Here is an 18,261-nt window from a genome sequence, read left to right as displayed (position 1 = left end):
AGAAAAAAAGACTTGCATTTCTATTGCGCCTTTCACGACCACCGGACGTCTCAAAGCGTTTTACAGCCAATGAAGTACTTTTGGAGTGTAGTTACTGTTGTAATGTGGGAAATGCAGCAGCCAACTTGCGCACAGCAAACTCCCACAAACAGCAATGTGATAATGACCAGATAATCTGTTTTTGTTACGTTGATTGAGGGATAAATATTGGCCAGGACACCAGGGATAACTCCCCTGCTCTTCTTTGAAATAGTGCCATGGGATCTTTTACGTCCACCTGAGAGGGCAGACAGGACCTCTGTTTAACACCTTATCCGAAAGACAGCACCTCCAACAGTGCAGCACTCCCTCAGTACTGCACTGGAGTGTCAGCCTAGATTTATGTGCTCAAGTTCCTGGAGTGAAACTTGAACCCACAACGTTCTGACTCAGAGGCGAGTGCTCTACCCACTGAGCCACAGCTGAAGGAAAATTAAGCCAATTATTTTGTCTGACTGACCGTGAGCAGTGCCCTGGGAGATTGACTGGTATGTATATGTGTCTATATGCGCACACATACACACACACGTGTACTGTAAGCTACTTCATTTACCTACTCAGGATTTGTGGAATGTCCAGGATTCTCTCTTTAAGGTATTTTTATACTTTTCTACTTTCTCCAGCTCCCCCTTTGCTGCCACCCTTATTTGGGATCCACACACACATGCATTTCCCAGTAGAGGTCACAAGATAATGTGACCACATCTGTGCCCAATAGGGCAGGTAAGTGGGTGATTTTTTTCCCAGAAATTTGTCAGTGGTGTTAAGCAACCTCCTTTCTGCTCTGGTTCACAACACGTTTCGAGTAATCACGAGACTTCATAGTATACAGAACAGACTTTATTGATACACAGTAAAGGTGATCATAAAGACAGTGACTTTACTGGTTTCTATAACTTTCGAACAAACTGTTGAAAGCCATGATGTGGAATCTATATGGGTAGAGCTGCAGAACACTAAAGGGCAAAAAACGTTAGTGGGAGTTGTGTACAGACCTCCAAACAGTAGTAGTGATGTTGGGGAGGGCATCAAACAGGAAATTAGGAGTGCATGCAATAAAGGTGCAGCAGTTATAATGGGGTGACTTTAATATGCACATAGATTGGGCTAGCCAAACTGGAAGCAATACGGTAGAGGAGGATTTCCTGGAGTGCATAAGGGATGGTTTTCTAGACCAATATGTCGAGGAACCAACTAGGGAGGAGGCCATCTTAGACTGGGTGTTGTGTAATGAGAGAGGATTAATTAACAATCTCATTGTGCGAGGCCCCTTGGGGAAGAATGACCATAATATGGTGGAATTCTGCATTAGGATGGAGAATGAAACAGTTAATTCAGAGACCATGGTCCAAAACTTAAAGAAGGGTAACTTTGAAGGTATGAGGCGTGAATTGGCTAAGATAGATTGGCGAATGATACTTAAGAGGTTGACTGTGGATGGGCAATGGCAGACATTTAGAGACCGCATGGATGAATTACAACAATTGTACATTCCTGTCTGGCGTAAAAATAAAAAAGGGAAGGTGGCTCAACCGTGGCTATCAAGGGAAATCAGGGATAGTATTAAAGCCAAGGAAGTGGCATACAAATTGGCCAGAAATAGCAGCGAACCTGGGGATTGGGAGAAATTTAGAACTCAGCAGAGGAGGACAAAGGGTTTGATTAGGGCAGGGAAAATGGAGTACGAGAAGAAGCTTGCAGGGAACATTAAGGCGGATTGCAAAAGTTTCTATAGGTATGTAAAGAGAAAAAGGTTAGTAAAGACAAACGTAGGTCCCCTGCAGTCAGAATCAGGGGAAGTCATAACGGGGAACAAAGAAATGGCAGACCAATTGAACAAGTACTTTGGTTCAGTATTCACTAAGGAGGACACAAACAACCTTCCGGATATAAAAGGGGTCAGAGGGTCTAGTAAGGTGGAGGAACTGAGGGAAATCTTTATTAGTCGGGAAATTGTGTTGGGGAAATTGATGGGATTGAAGGCCGATAAGTCCCCAGGGCCTGATGGACTGCATCCCAGAGTACTTAAGGAGGTGGCCTTGGAAATAGCGGATGCATTGACAGTCATTTTCCAACATTCCATTGACTCTGGATCAGTTCCTATCGAGTGGAGGGTAGCCAATGTAACCCCACTTTTTAAAAAAGGAGGGAGAGAGAAAGCAGGGAATTATAGACCGGTCAGCCTGACCTCAGTAGTGGGTAAAATGATGGAATCAATTATTAAGGATGTCATAGCAGCGCATTTGGAAAATGGTGACATGATAGGTCCAAGTCAGCATGGATTTGTGAAAGGGAAATCATGCTTGACAAATCTTCTGGAATTTTTTGAGGATGTTTCCAGTAAAGTGGACAAAGGAGAACCAGTTGATGTGGTATATTTGGACTTTCAGAAGGCTTTCGACAACGTCCCACACAAGAGATTAATGTGCAAAGTTAAAGCACATGGGATTGGGGGTAGTGTGCTGACGTGGATTGAGAACTGGTTGTCAGACAGGAAGCAAAGAGTAGGAGTAAATGGGTACTTTTCAGAATGGCAGGCAGTGGCTAGTGGGGTACCGCAAGGTTCTGTGCTGGGGCCCCAGCTGTTTACATTGTACATTAATGATTTAGACGAGGGGATTAAATGTAGTATCTCCAAATTTGCGGATGACACTAAGTTGGGTGGCAGTGTGAGCTGCGAGGAGGATGCTATGAGGCTGCAGAGTGACTTGGATAGGTTAGGTGAGTGGGCAAATGCGTGGCAGATGAAGTATAATGTGGATAAATGTGAGGTTATCCACTTTGGTGGTAAAAACAGAGAGACAGACTATTATCTGAATGGTGACAGATTAGGAAAAGGGAAGGTGCAACGAGACCTGGGTGTCATGGTACATCAGTCATTGAAGGTTGGCATGCAGGTACAGCAGGCGGTTAAGAAAGCAAATGGCATGTTGGCCTTCATAGCGAGGGGATTTGAGTACAGGGGCAGGGAGGTGTTACTACAGTTGCACAGGGCCTTGGTGAGGCCACACCTGGAGTATTGTGTACAGTTTTGGTCTCCTAACTTGAGGAAGGACATTCTTGCTATTGAGGGAGTGCAGCGAAGATTCACCGGACTGATTCCCAGGATGGTGGGACTGACCTATCAAGAGAGACTGGATCAACTGGGCTTGTATTCGCTGGAGTTCAGAAGAATGAGAGGGGATCTCATAGAAACGTTTAAAATTCTGACGGGTTTGGACAGGTTGGATGCAGGAAGAATGTTCCCAATGTTGGGGAAGTCCAGAACCAGGGGTCACAGTCTAAGGATAAGGGGTAAGCCATTTAGGACCGAGATGAGGAGAAACTTCTTCACCCAGAGAGTGGTGAACCTGTGGAATTCTCTACCACAGAAAGTAGTTGAGGCCAATTCACTAAATATATTCAAAAGGGAGTTAGATGAAGTCCTTACTACTCGGGGGATCAAGGGGTATGGCGAGAAAGCAGGAATGGGGTACTGAAGTTTCATGTTCAGCCATGAACTCATTGAATGGCGGTGCAGGCTAGAAGGGCTGAATGGCTTGCTCCTGCACCTATTTTCTATGTTTCTATGTTTCTATGATAAGAGGTGATCTTATCAAAACGTATAAGATTATGAGAGGGCTTGAAAAGGTGGATGCAGAGAGGATGTTTCTACTGATAGGGGAGACTAGAACTCGGGAGCATAATCTTAGAATAAGGAGCCGCCCATTTAAAACAGAGATGAGGAGGAATTTCTCCTCTCAGAGGATTGTAAATCTGTAGAATTTGCTGCCTCAGAGAGCCGTGGAAGCTGGGACATTGAATAAATTTAACCGATAAGGGAATAAGTGGTTATGGAGAGCAGGCAGGGAAGTGGACCTGAGTCCATGATCAGATCAGCCATGATCGTATTAAATGGCGGAGCAGGCTTGAGGGGCCGTTTGGCCTACTCCTGCTCCTATTTCTTATGTTCTTATGTTCTATGATCCTTTATAGACCATATTTTGACTACATCAAAGAAAAATGTCAAAATGACGCATCTATTTCCCAAATCCTCTGAAAACAGTTTGCAATTGTTTCACCTCAAAACCATTTCCCCAACCATTTCTTGATGTAACATTTTCTAGCATCTTTGACCAATTGTTATCTGTATCTAATGTTCCCATGTTTATTACCCTAAAACTAAACATTAACCATTCATGGGTGGTGTCATCACTCGCACTTATTCCCTTACTCAAACACTTTACGTTTCAGAAAACAAGCAATGCCTTATTGTCAGACACTTCAATGTCATCCTGTTTATATCAGAAAGCCTGACCATGCACTCCTTTTAAGACACTTCCAGGAAAACCTGCTGCTTTAAGATACAAAGTTAAACTTTTAACTTTCACGATGTCCAACAAATGGCAGTCTCTATCAAAGGTGCATAGGATGACTCTCTCTTTCTCCCTCTGGAAAGCATCTGTGCTCCCCTCAGTGGCTGCCAAGTAAAAGGAACCTGAGATCGATTGGCATTTCAACACAAGAGATTGCTGATGTCAGCCTGCAGCCCATCGTTTATTGCTGTAGTCTGTTGACTTTGATGCACCACTCCTGATATTGAACGTATATTTAGTGAAATTAGATGAAAAAGAGAACCTAGTTCCATCCATCTTTATGTGATTAGAAACATAGAAAATAGGTGCAGGAGTAGGCCATTCGGCTCTTCGAGCCTGCACCACCATTCAATAAGATCATGGCTGATCTTTCACCTCAGTACCCCTTTCCTGCTTTCTCTCCATACCCCTTGATCCCTTTAGCCATAAGGGCCACATCTAACTCCCTCTTGAATATATCAAATGAACTGGCATCAACAACTCTCTGCAGTCGGGAATTCCACAGGTTAACAACTCTGAATGAAGAAGTTTCTCCTCATCTCAGTCCTAAATGGCTTACCCCTTATCCTTAGACTGTGTCCCCTGGTTCTGGACTTCCCCAACATTGGGAACATTCTTCCTGCATCTAACCTGTCCAGTCCCATCAGAATTTTATATGTTTCTATGAGATCCCCTCTCATCCTTCTAAACTCCAGTGAACAAAGGCCCAGTCGATCCAGTCTTTCCTCATGTGTCAGACCAGCCATCTCGGGAATCAGTCTGGTGAACCTTCGCTGCACTCCCTCAATAGCAAGAACGTCCTTCCTCAGATTTGGAGACCAAAACTGAACACACTGTTCCATGTGAGGCCTCACCAAGGCCCTGTATAGCTGCAGTAAGACTTCCCTGCTCCTATACTCAAATCTCCTAGCTATGAAGGCCAACATACCATTTGCCTTCTTCATCGCCTGCTGTACCTGCATGCCAACTTTCAATGACTGATGTATCATGACACCCAGGTCTCATTGTACCTCCCCTTTTCCTAATCTGCTGCCATTCAGATAATATTCTGCCTTTGTATTTTTGCCACCAATGTGGATAACCTCACATTTATCCACATTATATTGCATCTGCCATGCATTTGCCCACTCACCTAACCTGTCCAAGTCACCCTGCAGCCTCTTAGCGGCCTCCTCACAGCTCACGCCACCCAGTTTAGTGTCAACTTAGAAATATTACACTCAATTCCTTCATCTATAAGAACATAAGATTCTATAAGAACATAAGAATTGGGAGCAGGAGTAAGGCTTATGGCTCCTCGAGCCGGCTCCGCCATTCACTAAGATCACGGATGATCTTCAACCTCAACTCCACTTTCCCGCCCAATTCCCATATCCCTTGATTTCCTTAATATCCAAAAATCTATCGATCTCATCCCCCTGGGGTGGAGACCCGCACATTTTTAAAATCAGTACAAGTAGTGGTCGTCAGACAGTCTGAATAGAATTGTGCTGGTCTGTGTGTTTCCTGGTGTGATACTGTGTCTACAGTAGTATATTATGTTTGATTTATACCATGCCGTGACTTCAACGTGTGCGCCCGCTGCATTAAGGGTCTTTTCGTGTAAAATGACTCTTGCAATTAATGCTTCTTGTGCCTTTCATCAAGGACAGAGATTATGTTGTGCAAATGCAACAATGTTTACAGGGATGGTTTTGTTGCAAAGAAAGATAGGCTTGGTAGATCAGGCTGCTACATAAAATGGGTGGACGTTGATGTTTAAAGGGTCCCTGAAGTTGCCAGAATTCTCTGTCTCATCAGATTTCTGTACTTGCTGACCTATTCGCACATTCTGTTGCTGTAAATTAATAAAATATGTTTTTGCATTGATAGCACCATTTTCCTTTTGAGTAGCTGAAGCTGTCTTTTGTGGAAGTTAGGACAGGGATCCCTGAAAGTGTGTCAATTATTTGCAGGGGTTACTGATATAGAAAATCTCGACGAGCACAGATGTGCGCAAGCTACAATCATGTTCAAGTGCTGCGGAGGTATTTCCAAGATTGGTAGCTTTGATTCTGAGCCTCGCGTTTCCTTGTTTTTAGAAACGTATTTTGCCTAATGAACTGAACTTTTTCAGTACCACCGTCACTCCAGGACTGGCATCTAGGAAATGGGAAGGACGCCCGATGCCCACTCGCTACAGCGAGAAATGTAATTCCCTTCACGTTCCCCACATTCTGAGCTTGTCTCAGCTGTTACTTTCTGAAATGTATGGAATTGAGCACATGACTGGCTGTTACATGCAGTGATCCTTGTATAGTAATCAGTCCCGCGCTCAATTTCATTCATTGTGAATAGATTGGCTCGTCACAGAGCATAACTGGAGTGCAGTTTGATACACATTTTAGTTCAGAAATACTTCTTTATTTAAAATAAAAACTCAAAGTGCTGCAAATATGCAGCTAGTCCATTAGAATCTGAAAAGAAAAAAGAAAAAAGAAAAAGGGCTTTTTCTCCTTTTTTGATACTGACTGACCAACTGTGAATTTGCAACATTTTCTGCCCAAGGTGCCTACCCAAGATAACATGGGCTAGATTGGGAACTCAATGTGAACTATCCAAAACCACTTAGATAACAACCCATCGAGCTTTCTGATATTTTGTTAGCCTTAACCGCACCGTCGTTTTAATCTGACCTCTTTACCTTTTCTTTATATCCTTCAGGTATCTCCTCGAAATGGTTGGGGGGGGTGAGGGGTAATGATGTCCTTTGTAAGCACTTCCATTAACTTTGCATCTATGGCCTAATTCGACATCGTTTTCCACATTCTGACAACCCTTTTTGCAAATAAGTTAATCCTGGATTCACCTTTAACCGGTTTAGCCTAAATTCTAAGATTAGCCGTTGTTCTGGAGAGGGAACAGTCACCCCTAAATACTCAGTCAATTCCCTTCATTATTTTAGGTATCTTAGCCTGATTGGCCTTAACCTCCCTGGCTCTTATAATGAGTATGATCCAAGTTGAGGAGGCGGGCGCTCGGAGCAGCGTGAGTCCGGGGTCGGTGAGAGGCTTATAAAGGCCAGCGGGAGTCGAGCAGTTCGAGCAGTCAGTCGAGGAGGCGGGAGCTCGGAGCAGCGCGAGTCCGGGGTTGGCGAGAGGCCTATAAAGGCCAGTGGGAGTCAGGCAGTTCGAGCAGTCAGTCGAGGAGGTGGGAGCTCGGAGCAGCGCGAGTCCGGGGTTGGCGAGAGGCCTATAAAGGCCAGCGGGAGTCGGGCAGTTCGAGCTGTCAGTCGAAGAGGCGGGAGCTCGGAGCAGCGCGAGTCCGGGGTTGGCGAGAGGTACAGCTGCAGCGGGAACAGAAGGCAAAAAAGTAAAAGAAATCGAAAGGTGATGTCACAGCCAAGGGGGTAAGTGATTGGCTGGTAATTGATGAGTAGCTTTTCTTTTTCTTTTCTATTTCAGTAAGTAACGTTTAGCCTTGTTGTTGCCAAATTAAGTTAATCTAGCGGTTAAGTCATGGCAGGACAGCTCGGACATGTGTTATGCTCCTCCTGGGAAATCAGGGACGCTTCCGGTGTCCCTGACGACTACATATGCGGGAAGTGTATCCGCCTCCAGCTCCTGACGGACCGCGTTGCGGAACTGGAGCTGTGGGTGGATTCACTCTGGAGCATCCATGATGCTGAGAATGACGTGAATAGCACGTTTAGTGAGTTGGTCTTACCGCAGGTAAAGTGTACACAGCCAGATAGGGAATGGAAGACCAAGAGGAAGAGCAGTGCAAGGAAGGTAGTGCAGGGGTCCCTTGCGGTCATCCCCCTGCAAAACAGATACACCGCTTTGGATACTGTTGAGGGGGATGACTCATCAGGGGAGAGCAGCAGCAGCCAGGTTCATGGCACCGTGGCGGGCTCTGCTGCACAGCAAGGGCAGCAAAAAGAGTGTGAGAGCGATAGTGATAGGGGATTCCATTGTAAGGTGCATAGATAGGCGTTTCTGTGGCCACAACCGAGACTCCAGGATGGTATGTTGTCTCCCTGGTGCAAGGGTCAAGGATGTCTCGGAGCGGGTGCAGGACATTCTGAAAAGGGAGGGTGAACAGCCAGTTGTCGTGGTGCATATAGGTACCAACGATATTGGTAAAAAACGGGATGAGGTCCTACGAGACTAATTTAGGGAGCTAGGAGTTAAATTAAAAAGTAGGACCTCAAAAATAATAATCTCAGGATTGCTACCAGTGCCACGTGCTAGTCAGAGTAGGAATCGCAGGATAGCTCAGATGAATATGTGGCTTGAGCAGTGGTGCAGAGGGGAGGGATTCAAATTCCTGGGACTTGGAACCGGTTCTGGGGGTGGTGGGACCAGTACAAACCGGACGGTCTGCACCTGGGCAGGACTGGAACCAATGTCCTAGGGGGAGTGTTTGCTAGTGCTGTTGGGGAGGAGTTAAACTAATATGGCAGGGGGATGGGAACCTATGCAGGGAGACAGAGGGGAGACATGGCTCCAGGGTGACCAAGGCTGGGAACTCAACATCCAAGGGTATTCAGCATTTAGGAAGGATAGACAGAAAGGAAAAGGAGGCGGGGTGGTGTTGCTGGTTAAAGAGGAAATTAATGCAATAGTAAGAAAGGACATTAGCTTGGATGATGTGGAATCGGTATGGGTGGAGCTACGGAATACCAAAGGGCAGAAAACACTAGTGGGAGTTGTGTACAGGCCACCACATAGTAGTAGTGAGGTTGGGGACAGCATCAAACAACAAATAAGGGATGTGTGCAATAAAGGTACAGCAGTAATCATGGGTGACTTTAATCTACATATTGATTGGGCTAACCTAACTAGTAGCAATGCAGTGGAGGAGGATTTCTAGACCAATATGTCGAGGAACCAACCAGAGAGCTGGTCATCCTAGACGGGGTGATGTGTAATGAGAAGGGACTAATTAGCAATCTTGTTGTGCGAGGCCCCTTGGGGAAGAGTGACCATAATATGGTAGAATTCTTTATTAAGATGGAGAGTGACAAAGTTAATTCAGAAACTAGGGTCCTGAACTTAAGGAAAGGTAACTTTGATGGTATCAGGCGCGAATTGGCTAGATTAGACTGGCAAATGGTACTTAAAGGGTTGACGGTGGATAGGCAATGGCAAACCTTTAAAAACCATATGGACGAACTTCAACAATTGTACATCCCTGTCTGGAATTAAAATAAAACTGGGAAGGTGGCTCAACTGTGGCTAACAAGGGAAATTAAGGATAGTGTTAAATCCAAGGAAGAGGCATACAAATTTGCCAGAAAAGGTAGCAAACCGGAGGACTGGGAGAAATTTAGAATACAGCAGAGGAGGACAAAGGGTTTAATTAAGAGGGGGAAAATAGAATATGAGAGGAAGCTTGCCGGAAACATAAAAAATGACTGCAAAAGCTTGTGTAAATATGTGAAGAGAAAAAGATTAGTGAAGACAAGTATTGGTCCCTTGCAGTCGAATTCAGGTGAATTTATAATGGGGAACAAAGAAATGGCAGACCAATTGAACAAGTACTTTGGTTCTGTCTTCACGAAGGAAGACACAAATAACCTTCCCGATGTACTGGGGTCCAAAGGACTAGTGAGAAGAAGGAACTGAAGGATATCCTTATTAGGCGGGAGATTGTGTTCGGGAAATTGATGGGGTTGAAGGCTGATAAATCCCCAGGGCCTGATAGTCTACATCCCAGAGTACTTAAGGAAGTGGCTCTAGAAATAGAGGCTGCATTGGTGATAATTTTCCAACAGTCTATCGACTCTGGATCAGTTCCTATGGACTGGAGGGTTGCTAATGTAACACCACTTTTTTAAAAAGGAGGGAGAGAGAAAACGGGTAATTATAGACCAGTTAGCTTGACATCGGTGGTGGGGAAAATGTTGGAATCGATCATTAAGGATGAAGTAGCAGCGCATTTGGAAAGCAGTGATAGGATTGGTCCAAGTCAGCATGGATTTATGAAAGGGAAATCATGCTTGACAAATCTTCTCGAATTTTTTGAGGATATAACTAGTAGGGTGGACAAGGGAGAACCAGTGGATGTGGTGTATTTGGACTTTCAAAAGGCTTTTCACAAGGTCCCACACAAGAGATTGGTGTGCAAAATCAAAGCACATGGTATTGGGGGTAATGTACTGACGTGGATAGAGAACTGGTTGGCAGACAGGAAGCAGAGAGTCGGGATTAACGGGTCCTTTTCAGAATGGCAGGCAGTGACTAGTGGAGTGCCGCAGGGCTCAGTGCTGGGATCCCAGCTCTTTACAATATATATTCATGATTTAGATGATGGAATTGAGTGTAATATCTCCAAGTTTGCAGATGACACTAGACTTGGTGGCAGTGTGATCTGTGAGGACGACACTAAGAGGCTGCAGGGTGACTTGGACAGGTTAGGCGAGTGGGCAAATACATGGCAGATGCAGTATAATGTGGATAAATGTGAGGTTATCCACTTTGGGGGCAAAAACACGAAGGCAGAATATTATCTGAATGGCAGAAGATTAGGAAAAGGCGAGGTATCGCGAGACCTGGGTGTCATGGTTCATCAGTCATTGAAAGTTGCCATGCAGGTACAACAGGCGGTGAAGAAGGCAAATGATATGTTGGCCTTCATAGCAAGGGGATTTCAGTATAGGAGCAGGGAAGTCTTGCTGCAGTTGTACAGGGCCTTGGGTGAGGCCCCACCTGGAATATTGTGTTCAGTTTTGGTCTCCTAATCTGAGGAAGGACGTTCTGGCTATTGAGGGAGTGCAGCGAAGGTTCACCAGACTGATTCCAGGGATGGCTGGAATGACATATGAGAAGAGACTGGATCAACTGGGCCTTTATTCACTGGAGTTTAGAAGGATGAGAGGGGATCTCATAGAAAGATATAAGATTCTGACTGGACTGGACAGGCTAGATGCGGGAAGAATGTTCCCGATGTTGGGGAAGTCCAGAACCAGGGGACACAGTCTAAGGATAAGGGGCAGGCCGTTTAGGACTGAGATGAGGAGAAACTTCGTCACTCAGAATGTTGTTAACCTCTGCTGCAGAGAGTTGTTGATGCCAGTTTATTGGATATATTCAAGAGGGAGTTTGATATGGCCCTTACGGTTAAGGGGATCAACGGGTATGGAGAGAAAGCAGGAAAGGGGTACTGAAGAAATGATCAGCCATGATCTTATCGAGTGGCGGTGCAGGCTCGAAGGGCCGAATGGCCTACTCCTGCACCTATTTTCTATGTTTCTATGTTTACCTAGTCTCTTATAATAGCTCTGTCCCTGTAGTTACTTGGGTTTGCCTCGTCCTGCTTTTGTGAAAAATGTGTAATGTTTGTCACCTTCTAATACTCTGGCACTATCCTTGAACCCTGTGACTTTTGAAAGGTTATAACTAATACATTCCTAATTACCCCACCTCATCTGGACCTGGAGATTTGTCCAGCTTTAGTCATATTATTTATCCATTACCATTTTTCTATTTACACTTATGCCTGATAGTTTCTTTCTTTCACAAGTCTCTAGTTTTCCCTGTACTTCTACTATTGAATCCTCTTTTTCCTCAGGTGAAGAGTATTATGATTCCTAGGACCACATTAGAATTATGATAGAATTAGAAGCAAGAAAGCATTGTGCTTTCAGTGACACTGTATTTGTGTTATTTATCTGTTTAGGTTTATTTTCATTTTTCCCCAAATATTTACCCCCATTTGATGTACCAGTAACCACCCAGGCATGGCTTTCCCCTTCAGTTTTCTCCCTGTTCAGCTGGGAGTTCCCTCAGTCTCCACTCAATTTAGCCAAGATTGGGAACTGAGCAGGTGTCAATTGACATCCATCTCACTCCACGGCACTGAGCATGACCATGCCCCAGAGAGCTGTGGAAGCTGGGTCATTGAATAAATTTAAGACAGAGATAGACAGTTTCTTAAACAATAAGGGAATAAGGGGTTACGTGGAGCGAGCGGGGAAGTGGAGCTGAGTCCATGATCAGATCAGCCATGATCTTATTGAATGGCAGAGCAAGCTCGAGGGGCCGTATGGCCTACTCCTGTTCCTATTTCTTATGTTCTTATGTTCTTAAAGACATAGTCAAGTTTATATATTGAACTCTGCCCAATCCATCTAATCTCCTGAGGGAAAATTCTGCAAGTTTCTTTCTGCCCAACTGCTCGCTTATGCTAAATTGTTCAGAAATCCAAATCACCAATGGCAATCCTGCCTGGGTCCTACATTATAAGTATATAATTCCCTTACCACTAACTTGTTGTGGTCCCAGAAGCTCAGGGGTCATCATCTTTCACACAACATTACCCATATTTGTCCTTGTATCCTTCAATCTTTTTTTCTAACCAGGTAGTTATCCAACTCTACTTAAAGATGTTAAATGACAAAACAGAAGTGTGACAAGTTCCTTTTCAGTAAAGAATCAGTAACTTGTAGCTGATTACATTATTGCTGCTGTAAACTGCTAGGTGCACTGTGATGTGTTGATGAGCACAAGTAACTTTGGGAAACAAAACTGGTGCCACTTAACTGTTGGATATGAGAGTCTATTCTGTATATCCATTTAAAAAAAGGTAGAAATTGGAGGTAACTTTCTTCCAATGTTTTGTTTGATGCCGAATGATTCTGCAATAATATCTTATTTTTATGTAGTGACAACTCAAGTTAAGTAATCTATGTGTATCTACAATTCACTCAAAGTTTAAGGGGGTGTTGTGTGTCTTTGTGCAGTTCTGCTGACAACAGATACACAAATCGAAACTAGATAGTAAATGTAAATACTTGCTGGCATTGTCTCCTCTTTTGTGTAATTTAAAGCAAGTTAGTTCGGAGCAGCAGAAATGGTTTATAGATTCCAGCAGCTTCATTTTTAAAAGCTGTAAGCGGATGTGAATTTCTTAAATATTTCTCAGACTGCAAGAGTGACAACTGTTGTCCTGGGAAATGAGTATGTTACGTGCGGAACAATAGATAATCTGTCCTGAGGTATGGGAGAGAGTGGTTTGGACACTGTCTTTAATTAGTATGTGCACAAATTAGAATGAGCACATTGAACCATGGCAGGTACATATGTTAGCTTTAAAATTAATTTGAAAGCTAGTTGGGGCCACCTGTGTTTTTTTATGGGCAGTGTTGGCATCCTTTTGCTGTGATAGTCAGAGCTTAAGAACTTGGTTGCTTCTTGATGTGGACAGGTGTTTGAGGGATCAGCTTTGGCTTGGAATTGAAGAGGATCTTTGCTCCAGAGATTGTATTCTACTGAGTTAGAGCCAATTCTACTCAGTTGCAGCCAATTCAGCAATCCTCCGCTTGACAGCTGGAGCCAACGGGTGTTCCGCCAGTTGGCTTCATGGCTTGGATTTGCCCACCAGGGACAAGTGGGTCAGCCACAGGTGAATGTTGGAGTTCCATACAACCCTTTAACTGATCCCTTACCACCTATTAAAATCCAGTGTATTCCATTTGTAACACACTCTTATATGCTCCAAAGCTCTGGTATAATGCAGATTGGTCTCTTCATCAATAGAGTCCATACGAAACACATCACAAATTAATAAGCCACATTTGTTGACTCAAAATGTGGTTCATTCTTAAAGTGGTACTAGTTTAGCATTCCTATAGTGCATCCAGCAGTCTATGGCAACAGTAAGCTAGCTGTCTATCGGTCAAGATTTTCTGATTGTGTATTGTACTGAATGGGTGCTCCCGTTTTTTGAAAAAAATTAAATAAATTACTTTTTTTCTGTATACAATATATGGAATAAAAATGTTTGACATTTTTCTTAACAACCTATGTATTGTAATTCAGTATATATATTTTTTGGGACATCATAATTTGTATTCATGATTTTTATACTATTTCCACGGTCTTATTGTAGCTTACAATGTAATATTGCTGCAACCTCTTCTGGGTATTACTTCTTCTTTGTCAGGTTAAAAAATATGGCTATCCTCTGTCGTTTCTGAGTGAATATGACACCAATGCTGGGTGCACTTGCCTGCAAGGAAGAATTGAGCCTTCTCCAATCACTTTACAAATGTGAGTGGAGACTTTCCCAATCAGCTTGGACTGGTTTTGAACTTGGGTCACAAAGGTGAACAGTCAGCACCTAACTCACTGCACTACCCATCCACTTGTAAATAATTTAAATTGTATAATACTTTAAAGGGAATGAAATGTGTCTCCACTATTTTCCTGTCCTGCTTGACTGGAGTGGATCACAAGAATATGCATTTGATCATAGATGCATTCTGTGCAAGCAATTAATATATTATTTTTATTTCTCTCCTTGCAGTTTACTTTTCACTAAAGTCAAACTTGAGGCAGTTCACAAAGGACCAGAGGAGGCTCTTGAAAGCTGCAAACACATGTTAAACGTGTGGCAGACAACACACACTTCACACTTCAGGTATGCTCTGCCACTGATACTTCACAGAGAAGGCAAAGCACCAGTGTGCTTTGAAGTAGAATCAGGTTTAATCAATTACTGGGTTTATATAACATGGAGGAAATGTGATGGCTTGTGAATGTATAATGTATATAAGACGTTCTCCTGCAACATGCAGTGAAATAGAGCATGCAGGTCAGCAGCCCATTAGATCTAATACTATGTATTTACCTAAAACAGAAGAGAATTACTGTGGATGCTGGAAATCTGAAATAAAAACAGGAAATGCTGAAAAACACTCAGCATGTCAGGCAGCATCTGTGGAGAGAGAAACAGAGATAATGATCGGAATCTTACCAGCCTGCGAGTGCGGATTTGGAGGTGGGTCCGCTGTCAAAATCAAAAAGATTGACAGCGGGTCGGTATCCCATTGTAAACCCGCCCCCTCGACAATTTCCCAAGTGTCGGCTCTGTCTGACATTCCTAAACAGACATGAGAGCATAAGAACATAAGAATTAGGAACAGGAGTAGGCCATCTAGCCCCTCGAGCCTGCTCCGCCATTCAACAAGATCATGGCTGATCTGGCCGTGGACTCAGCTCCACTTACCCGCCCGCTCCCCATAACCCTTAATTCCCTTATTGGTTAAAAATCTATCTATCTGTGATTTGAATACATTCAATGAGTTAGCCTCAACTGCTTCCTTGGGCAGAGACACAAGCGGCGGGTCAGCCAATTTAGATAATTAAAAGCTTGTTAAAAGGTAGTTAAGCAGGATTTTACCATGTACTTACCATTTTACCAGGTTTTTAACGAGTTTCCCGGAGCGCGATTATCACATCGGATAAGTAGGTCGGGTGTTGTGTCAGCATGGAATGATTCACTAACCTGACAGCTGCAAATGGTCTATGAAAGCTTCCATTTCATAGGTCTTCACTTTCCAAGGTTAGAAACAGTTGCTTACTGCATTTAGAAGACAGATTGACCTTTATGCAGCTAGCAAGTGTTTGGAGCAAACTCTCTATCCAGTGTCACCTCATTGGAACAACCTCTCTCACCATTGACAGATTGCTTCTGTCATCTCAACCTCACCTGCCATCTATTCTATTAGTACTTGAAAAAATCTCTCCTTGGTCGTCAGATTCCCAACACGATCAGCCCTAACACCAGCATCACCAGGCACACTAGCAGGACCAACATTCACACCAATCTTCTTCGCAATCAACTAATGCTACACTGAACACAGGGCATCATCGCCCGTGTACATTGCTGCCTCACCATGTCCAGATTTGCTTCACTTAACACTGCCACATGTAGGTCAGGCTGGCACCACCCCATACCAGCACCATAAAGCATCCCCACAATGTCCATGCCATTCCTTTCACACTCATCACCATGGTGGGAGGGGGGGTGAAACGCTATGGCTTACTATTCACTGGAACTCATTAAAACACTTTCAAAGGTGCATACAAATCTGTCCAAGAAGGCAAAGTATTGAAAATAAAGATTTCATTGGTTGACAACACATTAACAGAAACTTTACACAAACATTCGCTAAAGCACCCAAGTGTCTACCCTTGTGTGTTTTTAGTTTGAATGATTGGACAAAGATGAGTGTGAGTATGAGGGGTGGCTAGTGAGATGGGGAAGTGATAATGTAGATACAAAGGGATGAGTGGATGTAAGGTAAGTTGGTGTGAGTGTGGATGTGCAGGAGTAGGGTAGGGAAGGCAGAGTGATGGGGATGTGATGAGTGGCACAGGAGGATGATGTTGAGTGTGACTTTGCAGTAACGTTTCGTGATCTACTGAGATCATTGAAAGGTTTGCGCCACTGCAGCCAGGTCCCCCTGATGACATCGCTGCTTGCGCCCTCCTGTGCAATGTGTAACCAGGCTGTGTTGATCTCCTGGGGAGGCCACTTCCGCCCGTTGGAAGGGAAGATAACCTCCCTGCGTGCTGTAACTCCCTCCAGAGGTATATGGAGGGTGTCATGGGAGAGCCTGGGTGCACCTTTGTGCAGTGCTCATCAGTGTTTGCAGCAGCTCAATGCTGTAGAACACTGACAGCACAACTGTCAAAATGAATGTGGACGTGGCCTTTTAAAGAAACCGGCTGATGATGCGTCATCAGATGATGTCATCAGATGGGCTTCCTTTTAATTGGCTGGGAACCTCGCAGGGCGGGTTTAACAAGCCCAATCTGGTCAAAATCACTTGGAGGGTGAAAATGGAAGCGGGGTTTGAGGCCGCTGTCTACTCCGGCCGCACCGGACTCGGTCAATGACCTTTTGAAAGGCTATTGCTGTTTGTGGGATCTTGCTGTGTGCAAATTTGTGTAGATGGCCAGAATAACACTAAAGGCTCTGCACTCCATTTACATTAGAATTTCAACCACTTTCTGTTCCATGGTTGCAACCTATAAATACCGCATCTCTCTTCCTGCAATGATTTTTATCAATCAGACAAGGGGTAGTTCTTTAACTGAACCTGACTTTAGCCTCAAAGGTACCATAACAATAAAGAAAAAAGCAATTAAGTAATATACCATAGGTGAAAATGTTACATTTTGTCACAGGCCTGCACAATGGCCTATATTTAGGTTTCAGAATGAAAATAGTATAATTTCATGGTGATCACTTTTGGTTTTCTGTCAATAAAACAGAGCGATTACATAACAGTTGTTCAACATTGAAAGTCAATGTTATCGCATCCACTAGAACATAAGAAATAGGAGCTAGAGTACGCTATTTGGCCCTTCGAGCCTCCTCCGCCATTCACAAGATAATTTTCTACCGCAGCTCCACCTTCCCGCACTTTCCCCATATCCCTTAATTTCCTTAGTTCCCAAAAATGTATTGACCTCTGTCTTGGATATACTCAACGACTGAGCATCCACAGCTCTCTGGTGTAGAGAATTCCAAAGTTTCACAACCCTTTGAGTGAAGAAATTTCTGCTCATCTCAGTCCTAAATCATCGACCCCTTATTCTGAGAATGTGAGCCCGTGTTCTAGATTACCCAGCCAGGGGAATCATTTTCTCAGCAATAACTCTGTCAGGACCCTTAAGAATTTTATATGTTTCAATGAGATCACCTCTCATTCGTCTAAAATCTAGGGAATATAGGCCTAGTCTACACAATCTCTCCCAATAGAGCAATCCCCTCATCCCAGGAACCAGTCTAGTGAGCCTTCGTTGCATACCCTCCAAGGCAAGTATGTCTTTCCTTAGGTAAGGAGACCAGAACGGTACTTCAGATGTGGCCTCACCAATGCCCTGTATAATTGTAGTAAGACTTCTTTACTCTTATGCTCTAAACCCTTTGTAACAAAAGCTAACCTACCATTTGCTTTCCGAATTGCTTGCTGCACCTGCATGTTAACTTTCTGTGATTCGTGTACAAGGACACCCAGGTCCCTCTGAATGCAAACATTTCCCAGTCTCTCACCATTCAAAAAATATTCAGCTTTTTTGTTTTTCCCACC

The 18,261-nt window shown here is 43.9% G+C and overlaps 1 protein-coding gene across 3 annotated transcripts in view; it reads left to right on the top strand.

Moving 5' to 3' along the window:
- LOC139273041 (tetratricopeptide repeat protein 7A-like) overlaps positions 1-18,261 on the top strand; it is a 491,323-nt gene that overhangs the window by 321,184 nt on the left and 151,878 nt on the right. For all 3 annotated transcript variants that reach the window (XM_070889337.1, XM_070889338.1, XM_070889339.1), the window contains one exon: positions 14,685-14,798. In XM_070889337.1, the coding sequence (XP_070745438.1) occupies positions 14,685-14,798 (114 nt within the window). The remainder of the gene's footprint in view (positions 1-14,684; positions 14,799-18,261) is intronic.

The sequence above is a fragment of the Pristiophorus japonicus genome, chromosome 9, assembly GCF_044704955.1.
Source record: "Pristiophorus japonicus isolate sPriJap1 chromosome 9, sPriJap1.hap1, whole genome shotgun sequence".
Classification (NCBI taxonomy): Eukaryota; Metazoa; Chordata; class Chondrichthyes; family Pristiophoridae; genus Pristiophorus; species Pristiophorus japonicus.
Note: the sequence above shows the minus strand (reverse complement) of the source record. Positions and strands in the feature narration are given on the sequence as shown.